General features: G+C 47.5%; 1 protein-coding gene across 2 annotated transcripts in view; it reads right to left on the reverse strand.

Moving 5' to 3' along the window:
* SATB2 (SATB homeobox 2) overlaps positions 1 to 16,387 on the reverse strand; it is a 246,362-nt gene that overhangs the window by 179,594 nt on the left and 50,381 nt on the right. For both annotated transcript variants that reach the window (XR_005451860.1, XM_038749731.1), the window contains one exon: positions 11,174 to 11,350. Coding sequence is in view for 1 of the 2 variants with exons in the window: in XM_038749731.1 (XP_038605659.1) it covers positions 11,174 to 11,350 (177 nt within the window). In the remaining variant the exon portion in view is untranslated. The remainder of the gene's footprint in view (positions 1 to 11,173; positions 11,351 to 16,387) is intronic.

Consider the following 16,387-nt stretch of genomic DNA (forward strand, 5'->3'; position numbering starts at 1 on the left):
CATCTGTAAAACAGGGATTAAGACTGTAAGCCCCTCGTGGGACAACCTGATCACCTTGTAACCTCCCCAGTGCTTAGAACAGTGTTTTGCACATAGAAAGCGATTAATAAGTGCCATAATTATTATTATTGGACTAAGCGCTTGAAAGAGTTCAGAGAAGCTGCATGGCCTAGTGGCTAGAGCCACTAACTGAGACTGAGCCCCCCACTTTTTCCTTTCCTCCTCCTTCTGCCCTACCCTTTTCCCCTCCCCACAGCACTTGTATATATTTTTACAAATTTATTACTCTATTTTATTTGCACATATTTACTATATGTATTTTATTAATGATGTGTATATGGCTATAATTCTATTTATTCTGATGGTATTGACACATTTGTTTTGTTTTCTTGTCTGTCTCGCCCTTCTAGACTGTGAGCCCATTGTTGGGTAGGGACCATCTCTATATGTTGCCGACTTGTACTTTCCAAGCGCATAGTCCAGTGCTCTGCACACAGTAAGCAATCAATAAATACGATTGAATGAATGAATGAATGAGTGATCCCTGCCCACAGTGAGCTTTACAGCGCCATGGAATTCCTCTCTTCCTTTCTGGAATTTTATGCAAATGCTTAGTTCTGATTCCAAGGCCCTTGATTCTTCCACTAGGCTACACTGTTACTGTTCATCCCTCCGCCTTTACCCAAAAGAAGTACTCCTCCTTAAAGTGATACCTGAAAACAAAGCCTTCGACCATTCCCCCTTCCTAAGAGAAACTACAGAATCAATCAATCAATCAATCGTATTTATTGAGCGCTTACTGTGTGCAGAGCACTGTACTAAGCGACAGAAGCCACAGGAGCCTCCACTGTCCCTGCAATGTCTGCTCCATCAGGACAGTAAGCTCATTGTGGGCAGGGAATGTGTCTGTTTAATGTTGTATTGTACTCTCCTGAGCACTGAGTACAGAACTGTGGACACAGTAGATGCTCAATAAATCCAATTGAATGAATTCATTCATTCATTCAATCATATTTATTGAGCTCTTACCATGTGCAGAGCACTGTACTAAGCACTTGAGAAGTACAAGTTGGCAACATATAGAGACGGTCCCTACCCAATGACGGGCTGACAGTCTAGAAGGGGGAGACAGAAAACAAAACATGTAGACAGGTGTCAAAATGGTTAGAAGAAACAGAATTATAGCTATATGCACATCATTAACAAAATAGAATAGCAAATATGTACAAGTAAAATAAATAGAGTAATAAATCTGCACAAATATATACAAGTGCTGTGCGGAGGGGAAGGAGGTAGGGCGGGGGGAGAGGGAGGAGGAGAGGAAAAAGGGGGTTCAGTCTGGGAAGGCCTCCTGGAGGAGGTGAGCTCTCAGTAGGGCTTTGAAGGGAGGAAGAGAGCTAGCTCGGCGGATGTGTGGAGGGAGGGCATTCCAGGCCAGGGGAAGGATGTGGGCCGGGGGTCGATGGCGGGACAGGCGAGAACGAAGCCCAGTGAGGAGGTTAGGGGCAAAGGAGCGGAGGGTGCGGGATGACACCTGGCAATGATTAGGCCATGTTTCCACTCTCCCCAAGACTCTCCAGTGGTCACCCATCCACCTCTATATAATAATAATAATGGCATTTGTTAAGCACTTACTAAGTGCAAAGCACTGTTCAAAGCACTGGGGGGGATACAAGGTAATCTGGTTGTCCCACGTGGGGCTCACAGTCTTAATCCCCATTTTACAGATGAGGTAACTGAGGCACAGAGAAGTTAAGTGACTTACCCAAAGTCACATAGCTGACAAGTGGCGGAGCTGGGATTGGAACCCATGACCTCTGACTCCCAAGCCTGGGCTCTTTCCACTGAGCCACGCTGCTTACCAAACAAAAACTCCTCACCAACGGCTTTAAAACCCTCAACCACCTTTTCCCCTCCTACCGCCATTCTCTACACTCTTATTCCAATGCAGCCTGCACACTTAGCTCCTTTAATGCCAACCTACTTGCTGTACCTCCATCTTGTCTATCTCACCACCAACCACTCACCCACGTCCTGCCTCAGGCCTAGAATGCCCTCCTTCCTCATATCTGACAAACAGTGACTCTTCCCACCTTTAGAGACTGAGCCCCTTCCTTCGTCTCCCCCTCGTCCCCCTCTCCATCCCCCTCATCTTACCTCCTTCCCTTCCCCACAGCACCTGTATATATGTATATATGTTTGTACATATTTATTACTCTATTTATTTATTTATTTTACTTGTACATATCTATTCTATTTATTTTATTTTGTTAGTATGTTTGGTTTTGTTCTCTGTCTCCCCCTTTTAGACTCTGAGCCCACTGTTGGGTAGGGACTGTCTCTATATGTTGCCAACTTGTACTTCCCAAGTGCTTAGTACAGTGCTCTGCACACAGTAAGCGCTCAATAAATACAATTGATTGATTGATTGATTTCAAAGTCTTATTGAAGGCCCATCTCCTCCAAAAGACCTTCCCTAAATAAGCCCTCCTTTTCTTTTCTCCCCTTCCCTTCTACATCGCCTTTATTCATCTCCTCTCCCAACCCCATAAGCGCTTACGTCCGTGTCTGTCATTTATTTCCTTCTAATAATGTCTGCTTCCCCCGAGCCCGCACCCTCCGCTCCTCTGCCGCTAACCTCCTCACTGTACCTCGTTCTCGCCTGTCCTACCGTCGACCCCCGGCCCACGTCCTCCTCCTGGCCCGGAATGCCCTCCTTCCACACATCCGCCAAGCTTGCTCTCATCCTCCCTTCAAAGCCCTACTAGAGCTCACCTCCTCCAGCAGGCCTTCCCAGCCTGAGCCCCCTTTTTCCTCTCCCCCTCCCCATCCCCCCGGCCCTACCTCCTTCCCCTCCCCACAGCACCTGTATATATATTTGTACAGATTTATTACTCTATTTATTTTACTTGTACATATTTACTATTCTATTTATTTTGTCAATGATGTACATCTAGCTTTACTTCTATTTATTCTGATGACTTGACACCTGTCCACATGTTTTGTTTTGTTATCTGTCTCCCCCTTCTTTGAGCCCGTTGTTGGGTTGGGACCGTCTCTATACGTTGCCAACTTGTACTTCCCAAGTGCTTAGTACAGTGCTCTGCACACAGTAAGTGCTCAATAAATACGATTGAATGAATGAATGAATAAGCTCACTGCGGGTAGGGAATGTGTCTGTTTAATGTTGTACTGTAGTTTCCCAAGTGCTCAGTACAGTGCTCTGCACACAACAAACATTCAATAAATATAATCGACTGGCTGACTGAAGGTGTTTTTTCCCCCACAGACAGATGGTCACTACCCGACAGCCCACACCTCGATGACATCATTTTGGATTATTGTCCAATTAAATAATTAGAATACACAGGGGCCACAGACCAGTTTCGGGCTCCTGTCCGGCCTGCCTTCGACCCAGCTAGCTGTCCTTCTCACGTGGTCCTTGCCTGCTCCCCATTAATGGTCCCATAAACAGCCCCATTTTTAATGGTGTGGACGACAGCAAGATTGAATAAATTCACAATGAAATAAGCAATTCCAGGTTCTCTCACTTTCCCATGAGGGAAATCTGGAACCCGTTAAAACAAAACCAAAGGAAAAAAAAACCCAGCATGCTACTTTCCCTTCCCTCTTCATTGCCCGCCTGGCCTGTTTGTTTCTGTGTCTGCTCTGCCGTGCCCTCTGAGCTGTGCCAATGCTTTGAGCTGCGGGCCTATGACCAGCAGAGACAAACAGAAGGAAAATGTTGCCTTCTCTACCAACTACAAGTAAATCTGGGCTCAAAAAAACAGCATGGCTTAGTGGTGAGAGCCAGGGGCCTGAGAGACAGAAGGACCTGGGTTCTAATTGCATCTCCATCACTTGCCCGCTGCCTGACCTTGGGCAAGTCACTTCACTTCTCTGGGCCTCAGTTCCCTCATCTGCAAAGTGGGGATTAAGACTGGGAGCCCCATGTGGGACAGGGACTGTGTCTAACATGGTTAGCTTAAAGTGAGGCCTAGTGGATGGGTAGGGACTGTCTCTATATGTCGCCAATTTGTACTTTGTAAAAGAAGCAGCGTGGTGCAGTGGAAAGAGCTCGGGCTTTGGAGTCAGAGGTCACGGGTTCAAATCCCGGCTCCACCGTCAGCTGTGTGACTTTGGGCAAGTCACTTCACTTCTCTGGGCCTCAGTTACTGCATCTGTAAAATGGGGATTAAGACTGTGAGCCCCCCCCGCCCCCGCTATGGGACAACCTGATCACCTTGTAACCTCCCCAGTGCTTAGTACACATAGTAAGCACTTAATAAATGCCATCATCATTATTATTATTATTACTTCCCAAGCGCTTAGTGCAGTGCTCTGCACACAGTAAGCACTCAATAAATACGATTGAATGAATGAATAAAGCATGGCCTGGGAGTCAGAAGGTCATGGGTTCGAATCCCAGCTCCACCACTTGTCTGCTGTATGGCCTTGGGCAAATCACTTCACTTCTCTGGGCCTCAGTTCCCTCATCTGTATAAAGGGGATTGAGACTGTGAGTCCCTCATGGGACAGGGACACTGTGTGTACTTGTATCCACCCCAGTGCTTATCACAGTGCCTGGCCCATAGTAAGTGCTTAACAATAACATAATTATTATTATTTTTATTATTGTATCTACCCCAGTGCTAAGTACAGTGCCGGGCACCTAGTAAGCGCTTAACAAATACTGTTAAAAAAAAAAAAAGGCAGGCCAATGGGCAGACTGGAGCTGTTTGCCCCTGAGATTGGCAGGCCTGCTCTTTCCCAAATGGATACCTGTTGACCTTTGACCCTGCTCCCTCGCCCCTGCCAGCCTGCCTGGGGTCTTGGGGGTCCCCAGCATCGGCCCCCTGGAAGCCCCTGTCTGCCAGAGATGCCAGAAATCAAATCTGGGCCACTTAAGCTCGCTGTTCCACATGTCTGCTCACAACCCGCCGAGCGGCCGTGCTAACGGAGATGGATCGTGCTGTCAGGCAGGAGGAAGCTGGCAAGTGCCACAGTGTGGGAACGGGGGCGGAGGAAGGTAGGAAGGGATATACACACATGGAGATCTCTGCCTTCCCAAGAAACAACCGCCCTGAAATGGCCTGAAGAGCTTCAGGAGGTAAGCAGGGAGAAAAGAATTCTTCCCCACGACCACCAGTTTTTACCACAGTGCATTTCTGGCCCAAAATCCCAGCCGGGGAAATCTGGCCAGTAATTTGCTGCTGATTAGTCAATCAATGGTATTTATTAAGTGCTTCCTGTGTTTTAGACTGTGAGCCCACTGTTGGGTAGGGACTGTCTCTACGTGTTGCCAACTTGTACTTCCCAAGCGCTTAGTACAGTGCTCTGCACACAGTAAGCACTCAATAAATACGATTGATGATGATGATGATGACCACTGTACTAAGCATTCGGGAGAGGACAATACGACCATTCATTCATTCAATCGTATTTATTGAGCACTTACTGTGTGCACAGCACTGTACTAATAGTAATAATGATGGCATTTATTAAGCGCTCACTATGTGCAAAGCACTGTTCTAAGCGCTCGAGAGGTTACAAGGTGATCAGGTTGTCCCACGGGGGGCTCACAGTCTTAATCCCCATTTTACAGATGAGGTAACTGAGGTCCAGAGAAGTTAAGTGACTTGCCCAAGGTCACACAGCTGACAATTGGCAGAGCCGGGATTTGAGCCCACAACCTCTGACTCCAAAGCCCGGGCTCTCTCCATTGAGCCACACTGCGCTTGGGAAGTACAAGTTCATTCAGTCATTCATTCAGTCATATTTATTGAGTGCTTACTGTGTGTAGAGCACTGGACTAAGCGCTTGGGAAGTACAAGTCGGCAACATACAGAGACTGTCCCTACCCAACAGTGGGCTCACAGTCTAGAAGAGGATGTCAACCCTCAATCTCCCTGAAGAGAAGGAGAGGAGCCAGAGAAAGGAAATGAATCATCCTTTTTGGGGCTGGTGGAATAGAAGTTTGCTCTGGGACTAGATGAGCTCCCAGCGATCCTATCTAGCCCCCGCCTAACGCCCTCGAACAGGGTGTTAATTTTGTCATTGGGTTTCTGGGAGATGGGGGTGTGGAAGAGGGTCCGCAGCTGGGATGAGCAACGGGCCTAGGTCAGCGCTTAGTACAGTGCCTGGTGCATAGCAAGTGCTTAACAAATATCATAATTATTAAGTGTAAAATAATGACTCGAGAAAACAGTCCTCCGTGCCTGTGTACGAGCCACAGAGCACTGCTAGCGGAAATCCAGATATCAGGCCGACCTTCTCCATCGCAAGTTTATCTCTTCCTGCTTTAACTCTGCCCTCTTCATTCATTCATTCATTCAATCGTATTTATTGAGCGCTTACTGTGTGCAGAGCACTGTACTAAGCGCTTGGGAAGTACAAGTTGGCAACATATAGAGACGGTCCCTACCCAACAGCGGGCTCACAGTCTAGAAGGGGGAGACAGACAATAAAACAAAACATATTAACAAAATAAAATAAATAGAATAAATATGTACAAGTAAAATAAATAGAGTAATAAATATGTACAAACATATATACATACATACATACATATATGCAGGTATATAGGTCTTCTTCACCCGGCAACATTATTCCTCCGTCCTTATTGATTCACGTGCCCACTGCGCTCGCCAGTTCTTTCCAACGTTTGACTCCCGTCTCAACGCCCCCATCCCTCCTCCACCCCCGCCTCTTGTCCCAAAGACCCGACCACGTATTTTATTGAAAAAATTGACACCATCAGCGCATCATCTCCCTAAAGTCTCCCCGGCTCCTCTACAATCCCTCTCTCCTCCTGCCCTTCTTCGATTCAGCCATCTTTCCCAGCAATATCCTAAAGGAGCAGTGTGGCCTAGTGGAAAGACCACAGGGCCTGAGAATCAGAGGCCCTGAGTTCTAATCCTGGCTCTGCCCTGGGCCTGCTGTTTGAGCAAGTCGGTTCACTTCTCTGTGCCTCAGTAACCTCATCTGTAAAATGGGGATTCAATACCTGTTCCCCCTGCTACTTAGACTGTGAGCCTGGATGGGACAGAGAATATGCATGACCTGATTATCTTGAATCTATCCCAGCACTTAGAATAGTGCTCATCATATAGTAAGCACTTAACTAATACCACAGTTATTAATAATAATAACGATGACAATAATAATGGTATTTGTTAAGCACTTACTATGTGCAAAGCACTGTTCTAAGGGCTGGAAGGATACAAGGCAATTAGGTTGTCCCACTTGGGGCTCACAATCTTAATCCCCATTTTCCAGATGAGGTAACTGAGGCACAGAGAAGTTAAGTGACTTGTCCAAAGTCACACAGCTGACAATTGGCGGAGCAGGATTTGAACCCATGACCTCAGACTCCAAAGCCCGTGCTCTTTCCACTGAGCCATGCTGCTTCCCTTATTCCCTTATTAGCAAAGTCCAGGGAGTCAGAAGGTCATGGATTCTAATCCTGGCTCCACCACGTGTCTCCTGTGTGACCATAGGCAAGTCACTTAACTTCTCTCTGCCTCAGTTCCCTCATCTGTAAAATGGGCATTAAGACCATGAGCCCTATGTGGGACATGGACTGTGTCCAACCCGATTACCTTGTATCTACCCCAGCCCTTAGAACAGTGCCTGGTACATAGTAAGAGTTTAACAAGTGCCATAATTATTATTATTTTTATCTCAAGAAGTAATCTCCCACCCTCTCTCAAAATCCACCTTTCTGATTCCATTTCTTCGCACCTTATCAAAATGCTTATCCCCTTCCTTCCTCCATGACTGCCATTCAATGGCTTCGTCCCCACAGCTTTCGGACATTCCCATGTCTCAGCTACCCTAAAAAAAAAGCCTTCCTCGACCCTAGGACTTAGTCCAGTCATCACCCCATCTCCCTCCTACCATTCCTCCCCAAACTCTTTGGGCAAGTTGTCTACACCCGCTGCCTCCATTCTCTCTCCTCGACGCTCTCCAATCTGGCTTCCATCCTCCCCTTCACTCCACAGAAACCACCCTCTCAAGGTCTCCGATGATCTCCTTTTTGCCAAATCCAATGGCCTCTACTCCATTCTAATCCTCCTCAACCACTCAGTTGCCTTTGACACTGTCAACCACCCCCTTCTCCTCGAAACATGATCCAACTTTCGCCTCACTGACACTGTCCTCTCCTGGTTTCCTCTGGACGCTCATTCTTGGTCTCTATCGCTGCCCCCAAATGCATTAACTGTGGGGGTCCCTCAAGCCTCAGTTCTAGGTCTCCTTCTATGCTCCATCTACACCCACCCCTGGGGAGAACTCATTCATTCCCAAGGCTTCAATTACCACCTCTATGCAGAAGATTCCCAAATCTACACCTCCAGCCCTGATCTCTCTCCCTCTCTGCAGTCTCACATTTCCTCCTTCCTTCAGGACATCTCTACTTGGATGTCCCACTAACACCTCAAAATTAACATGTTGGAAGCAGAACTCTTCATCTTCCCACGCAAACTCTGTCCACTCCCTGACATTCCCATCAATATAGACAGCACCACTATCCTCCACCTCACAAGCCCCTCACCTTGGCATTTTCCTTGACTCCTTTCTCTCATTCACTGTCACCAAATCCTGTCAGTTCTACCTTCACAACATCGCTAAAATTCACCCTGCCCTCTCCATCCAACCTGCAACCATGTTAATTCAAGCACTTATCCTATCCCACCTTGATCAGCTTCCTTGACAACCTCCCTGCTTCCTGTCTCTTTCCACTACAGTCCATACTTCACTCTGCCACCAGGATCATTTTTCTACAAAAGCCTTCAGCCCATGTTTCCCCATTCTTCAAGAACCTCCGGTCATTGCCAATCCACCTCTGCATCAAACAGAAACTTCTCATCATTGGCTTTAAAGCCCTCAAACCCTTTTCCCCCTCCTATCTTACCTCGTTCATTTCTTACTGCAATCCAGTAGGCTCATCTCATTCCTCTTATGCCAACCTACTCACTACACCTCGATCTTGTCTATCTCACACTTCCTGCCTCTGGCCTGGAACTCCCTTGCGCTAAATATCCGACACACTCTCCACCCTTTCAAAGCCTTATTAAAATTTCATATACTCCAAGAGGCCTTCCCCAACTAAATCCTCATTGCCTCTTCTCTCTCTCTCTTCTGTGTCACCCTTGCTCTTGAATATCCACTCTTTATTCACCCCAACCTCACCCCCACAGCACTAATGTGCACATCTGTAACATATTTATCTATATCGATGTACATCTCCCCTTCTAGACTGTAAGGTCCTTGTGGGCAGGGAATGTGTCTACCAACTCGGTTATACTGTACTCTTCCAGGCGCTGAGTGCAGTGTTCTGCACACAGTAAGCACCCAATAAACATGATTGACTAATTAAGTGTTTAACTCTTGTCACTTTGCTCAGTAGTGTCATCACAAAACTTCATTTCTCACAAGTCTTCCCATCGCCAAGCCAAGTACGAATAACAAGGATGCAGGAGCTCACAGGAAGACTAGGCTAGGCTTTGTTCCTTAGGTGCTTGCAAGACCGCAAGCTCTATGTGGGCATGGAATGTGTCTGTTTATTGTTATTTTGTACTCTCCCAAACACTTAGTGCAGTGCTTCCTACACAAGAAGCGCTCAATAAATACGAGTGAATGAATGAACGCACAGCTCTCTGAATAGATTGAGGACTCTACAACTCTTAAGGAACAATTATCTAGAAATTATCCCTCTAGCCTGTAAGCTCATTGTGGGCAGGGAATGTGTCTGTTATACTCTCCCAAGCACTTAGTACAGTGCTCAGCACACAGTAAGCACTCAAAAAATAAGATTCACTGACTATCAGAAATGCTACTCCCATCCCAATGAAAGTTCCACTTTTCCTCTTGGTGCCACTGGCGTCTGTACAAACGCCAATGGCATTTGTACTTATTTATTACTCTATTTATTTATTTTATTTGTACATATTTATTCTATTTATTTTATTTCGTTAATATGTTTTGTTTTGTTGTCTGTCCCCCTTCTAGACTGTGAGCCCGCTGTTGGGTAGGGACCGTCTCTATATGTTGCCAATTTGTACTTCCCAAGCGCTTAGTCCAGTGCTCTGCACACAGTAAGTGCTTAATAAATACGATTGAATGAATGAATGAATACGATTAAAAGTGAAAGTGAAAAAGTCTGAATCCTGGAGGAGGCAGAGGGGGGCCGTGAAGAGCTTCTGCTAATATTTATGGAAGATCCCACCAAAAAGACGGATTCTCTTTCAGCTTTCCCCACAAGATTTTGGGTTTTTGTTTTTTGGTTTTTGTTCATTACTGTTCGGCACAGAGAACAACCACACAACCCGGCAAAGTCAAACAGCAACACAAAGAGCTCTGCGGGGTGGAATGGGAATTTAGCAAGCGATGAAGCCAAGTGAAATGATCAGAAAGCCAAAAGACGTTTTTCTTGCAAAGGGGCAATTCGACCAAGCTACAGAATCATTCTAAAAGACGGTGGGCTGGGGGGATGGGGAAGGACATGCCAGGGGCTTCAGTGGACCCCCAAACCCCAAAGAAGAGGTTTCCCTCTCCTGTCAAAAGCCCAATAATGTTTCCCCAAAGCCATTAGGGAAGGGCCATCCACCCTAGAAACGACCATTTGAGGACACTTGCAGCCAAAATGGAAAAGTTCCAAGAGGATCCCACAGGAACCTGGAAATGCAGGGAATTTTCTAGTCGGCCCAACTTTCACGAATCCTTTCGGTACGCATTTTCCCACACACATGTGCATCACTTAGTTCTATTAGAACTAACTAATAGAACTAATTAGTTCTATTAGAACAGAGTGCCATCACTCTGCGATCAGGACACCCAGGCGTTCATCACCCCGTTTCACACATGAGGAAACTTAGGCCCAGAGAGGGTGAGCAACTTGCTTGAGGCACCTCAGCAGGCCAGGACTAGAACTGGGACCCTCGCCCTCTACACGAGACCACTCTCACTCCCCGGAACAGTGAAACTTTGGCTGGAACCCTCTCACTCCATCACAGCCAACAGAAAAAACAGGAAACTGCCACCACTGAAATATCACCCTTTGCGGGGTTTGAGAGAGGAAAGGAAAGCTGACAATATACAAATGTTTTTGGGGAGAAGCAATCCCCGGTGGGGTTGGGATTGGGGGATCGAGGCAGGGGTGTCGAGGGTCTACCTTGCGCCTGAGCGGCCGAGCTGTGGGAATAGCCCAGGGCCAGGAGAGCCGTCTCCACCAGTTGGCTGAAGAGGACGTCTTTGCGCACCAACACAAACTCCGCGTGCTCTTCACGACTGTCGTATTCAAGGGCACCGTCCAGCTGCTCCACCACACAGAAGACGGGGATCATCAAACCTGTGCCAGAAGGCGGTGAGAAAACAGAGAGGGAGAGAGAGAGAGCGAGAAGAGAAAAAGGCAGGGGGGGATTGAAGGAGGGGAGAGAGAAGAGAGAGGGAGAGAAAGAGAGAAGAGAGGAGAAAGATGAGAAAGGAGAGTGGGAGGGAGAGAGAAAGAGAGGGAGAGGGGTGGAATGGAGGGAGGGAGGTAGAGAGAGAGAAAAGAGAGAGAGGAGAGAGAAGAGAGAGAGAAATCACATTACTGAGGGTCCGTGGTAGATAGGGGACGGCGGATGGTGGAAGTGACGACAGGGACTACGATAGTCGGCCATCTGTGCACACAGAGGGTGTACATTAAGATACCTCCTGGACACACGGGCCTTATGGGAAGCAGGGCTTCTTTCATTCATTCATTCGTATTTATTGAGCACTTACTATGTGCAGAGCACCATACTAAGCGCTTGGGAAGTACAAGTCGGCAACATATAGAGAAAGTCCCTACCCAACAACGGGCTCACATTCTAGAAGACCCATCAGGATGTGGCAGCCCAGCCCCTGGAGAAATTCCGGCCAGTTGCCGGGCTGGGCCGGAAGCAGTGGCGAGGTTGAAATGAAGCCGAGGGGTACTTGGGGAGTGTGGGGGGGAACCCCTGACGCCCTCCCCAGCCCATCAGAATTGCTATTTTCAGGGGAGGGGGACGGTAGGGGTGGGAGGCAGCCTGAAAGTAGAGAGGACGCAATGAAATTCTGCAGTCAGTCAGTCAGTCGTACTTATTGAGCGGTTCCTGTGTGCACTGTGCTAAGCGCTTGGGAGAGTACAACATAACAATATAACAGGTGCATTCCCTGCCCACGATGAGCTAAGTACAGAGAGGGAGACAGACATTAACAGAAATAAAATGAAAGATCTGGACATAAGTGGTGTGGGGCTGGGAGGGGGGAATGCGGGGAGCAAGCAAGTCAGGGCAGCACAGAAGGGAGTGGGAGAGGAAGAGAGGAGGGCTTAATAATAATAATAATAACGTTGGTATTTGTTAAGCGCTTACTATGTGCAAAGCACTGTTCTAAGCGCTGGGGTAGATACAAGGTAATCAGGTTGTCCCACAAGGGGCTCACAGTCTTCATCCCCATTTTCCAGATGAGGGAACTGAGGCCCAGAGAAGTGAAGTGACTTGCCCAAAGTCACACAGCTGACAAACGGTGGAGCCGGGATTTGAACCCACGGCCTCTGACTCCAAAGCCCGTGCTCTTTCCACTGAGCCATGCTGCTTAGTCCACAGCCGCAGCAACGGCAGGGTGGGGTACGGGAGTGGGGGTGCCTTCTGCTTTTGGAGTCACCCTGGGGTCCGCACGGAAAAGCCCGGAAACCTTTTATTGCTTTTCCCTGTCTTGGCTCCCAGAGCTCTTCCAGCGATAACTGTTCCAAAGTTGTTCTGAGCCTCTGACGCTGGAAGGCCAAGGCTGCCTGGGGTTGAATTTTTACCAAGGCAACTGCTAAGATAGGAAAGGGGTGGCTGAGAATTGGTTTTGGTTGGAGGTTTTTTTTTTGTTTTGTTAAAAAAATGTTTCATTGCTTTGTATCAAAGTGTAAGCACTTTAGCTCTGTTCAAATCACTAGAGAATGTTTAATGTTGTAAGCTCGTTTTTTTAAATGACATTTGTTAAGTGCTTACTATGGGCCAGGTACTGTTCTAAGCACTACGGTAGAAACAAATTAATTAGGTTGGACGCAGTCCCGTAACCCACATGGGACTAGAGAAGGAGCATGGCTCAGTGGAAAGAGCCCGGGCTTGGGAGTCAGAGGTCATGGGTTCTAATCCTGGCTTTGCCACTTGTCAGCTCTGTGACCTTGGGCAAGTCACTTCACTTCTCTGTGCCTCAGTTCCCTCATCTGTAAAATGGGGATGAAGACTGTGAGCCCTACGCGGGACAACCTGATGACCTTATATCTCCCCCAGAGCTTAGAACAGTGCTCGGCACGTAGTAAGCGCTCAAGAAATACCAACATTAATTAATGGGGCTCGCGTTCTTCATCCCCATTTTCCAGGTGAGGGAACTGAGGCCCAGGGAAGTGAAGTGACCTGTCCAAGGTCACACAGCAGTGGAGCCGGGATTAGAACCCAGGTCCTTCTGATTCCCAGGTGCCAGGCCAAGAAGCCGCTGCTTGTGCTGTCATTTCCTCTCACTCCACCAGAAGTAAGCCACAAAAGCATTTCCAACTCTGAGGCCTGCAGGCGCAGCCAACCATCAAGGCCACCCTCGCTGAGAAGTGAAGCACATTTCTATCATGCGATAGAATGAGCCGGGACAGAAGCAAGACCCGACACTAACTGTACAAAACTAAAATTCCTGTCCTCCCTCCTTCTTAGACTGCGAACTCCAAGCAGCACAGGGACTGGGTCCAACCTGATTAACCCAGAGGTTAGAACAGTGCTTGATACGCAGCGAGTGCTTAACAAACACCTTCATTATAGAAACAACAACTACTAGGAATCAGAAAGCCCGCCATCTGGTCCCAGCTCTGCCACAGGCCTGCCGGGTGACCTTGGGCCAACCTTTCTTAGCCTCAGTTTCCTCATCTATCAAACGGGAAGAACATCCCCGCTCTCCCCAACCCTCAGACCGTGAGCCCGTGTGGGGCATGGGCTGAGTCCGATCTGATTACCACATACCTACCCTGGCGCTTGGCAATGCTTGGCTCCTGGTATGCACTCAGTAAATACCATATGGCTAATTAGTGTTGCTGCCATTAGTGTTAATAATAAAAATAATATTGGGGCCCCTCATTTTGAGAGAAAGGGGAAAAATACAGCCCTCTCAGACCTTAAGCTCCTTGTGGGCAAGGATCGTGCCTGCCCAATCCATTGTACTATTCTCTCCCAAGTGCTTAGTTCATTGCTCTGCATCCAGTAAACACTCAATAAAATATTACCGGAGAAACAGGTCATTCTGCTTCTCAAGAAGAGGTAGAGGAGAGAGGGTGGAAGGGAAGGATGGAATGGGGAGGCAGGAGAGAAAGGGAGGAAAGGATGGCATGTTTGGGGGTGAGGACAGAAGAGGGAGGAAGGAAAGGATGGCGTGGAGGGTTGGGGGAGACAGGGAGAAAGCCTTGGCTTTGTAAACAGAGAATATGTCTGTTTATTGTTATATTGTCCTCCCCCACTCACTCATTCATTCAATTGTATTTATTGAGCGCTTATGGTGTGCAGAGCACTGTACTAAGCACTTGGGAAGTACAAGTTGGCAACATATAGAGACAGTCCCTAGCCAACAACGGGCTCACAGTCCCAAACTCTTAGTACAGTGCTCTGTATATAATAATGGTATTTGTTAAGTACTTACTATGTGCCAGGCACTTTACTGAGCACTTGGGTGGATATAAGCAAATCGAGTTGGACACAGCCCCGTCCCATTCATTCATTCAATCGTATTTATTGAGCGCTTACTGTGTGCAGAGCACTGTACTAAGCGCTTGGGAAGTACAAGCTGGCAACATATTCAATGAGTCAAACAGATCTGTAATAAAAGCTATGGGGTGAATTACCTTTCTTCTTCTCGTAACCACACCGGACTTTTGGGTACCATTCATTCATTCATTCATTCAATCGTATTTACTGAGTGCTTACTGTGGTCTCAACCCCATTTGACAGATGAGATAACCGAGGCCCAGAGAAGAATAGTGACTTGTCCAAAGTCACACAGAAGACAAGTGGCAGAGCCAGGATTAGAGCCCACAATCTTCCGACTCCCAGGGCTGCGCTCTATCCACTAAGCCAGGCTGCTTCTCCACACATGGTAAGTGTTCAATAAATATGACTGACTAAATGTGACCTTTCTGTGGTGACGTCTAAATGTCCCAGCCCATTTATCCCTCAGCCAGCCCACGCCAAGCTGACGCCTAATAATACTACTCCTAATAATAATAATAATTATGGCTTTTGGTAAGTGCTGACTTTATGCCAGGCATTGTACTAAGTACTGGGGTGGATTCAAGCAAATCGGGTTGGACACAGTCCTTGTCCCACGTGGGGCTCACAGTCTCCATCCCCGTTTTCCAGATGAGGTCACTGAGGCCCAGGGAAGTGAAGTGGCTTGCTCAAGGTCACACAGCAGAGCTAGGATTAGAACTCATGACCTTCTGACTCCCAAGCCAAACCAAGCCCGTGCTCTATCCATTAGGCCAGACGGATGGACGGAGGGAGGAAGGGAAGGAAAGGAGGGTCGTGGGGAGGCAGCGCCTTCTCTTTCCTTCGGGAAAGCCGATGGGTGTGGGGAGCTGACGGATGATGACGGCGAGACCCATTCACATTGCTCTTCTGAAGGAAATAAAATGCTTCGACTAGTTCCCATGTGCTAATTATTATCATTAAGTATAATAATCAAGTATTAGGGGTAATTATTAAATATAACAATTATTAAAGGTAATAACACTTATTAAGAGGCGTTATCATTAACGATCATGATAATTATTATGAAGCCTGAACGGCCCGGGCTACTCAGCGAAGCCTCCTGGAGGTGGGGAGAGTCGCTTCAAACGTGTGTGCCGGTCATGGATGGTGATGAGATTAGCTGAAGGCTGGTCTGGGAAGGGAAGGAGGGAGGGAGGAAAAGTGGGGTGTGGACAAGAAGAAATATTTGCCTAGCCCTATTCTCACCAGCTCAACAGGATGCTGTTCAGATTTATGAAAAACAGCATCGAGGTAAGCCCAGAGGGTGATAATAATAATAATAACGATGATGATGTTGATGGTATTTGTTAAGCCCTTACTTTGCGCCAGGCACTGTACTAAGCACTGGGGTGGATACAAGCAAATCAGTTGGACACAGTCCCTGTCCCATTCAGGGCTCCCAGTCTTAATCCCCATTTTACAGATGAAGTACCTGAGGCACAGAGAGGTTAAGTAACTTGTCCAAGGCAACACAGCACACAAGTGGCGGAGCCAGGATTAGAACCCACGACCTTCTGATTCCCAGGCCTATGCTCTATCCATTATACCGTGTTGCTTCCCCATTGCATTTGGGGTGGGGAGGATGGTATTTGTTAGACATTCATACC

This window comes from Tachyglossus aculeatus, chromosome 7 (assembly GCF_015852505.1).
Source record: "Tachyglossus aculeatus isolate mTacAcu1 chromosome 7, mTacAcu1.pri, whole genome shotgun sequence".
Classification (NCBI taxonomy): domain Eukaryota; kingdom Metazoa; phylum Chordata; class Mammalia; order Monotremata; family Tachyglossidae; genus Tachyglossus; species Tachyglossus aculeatus.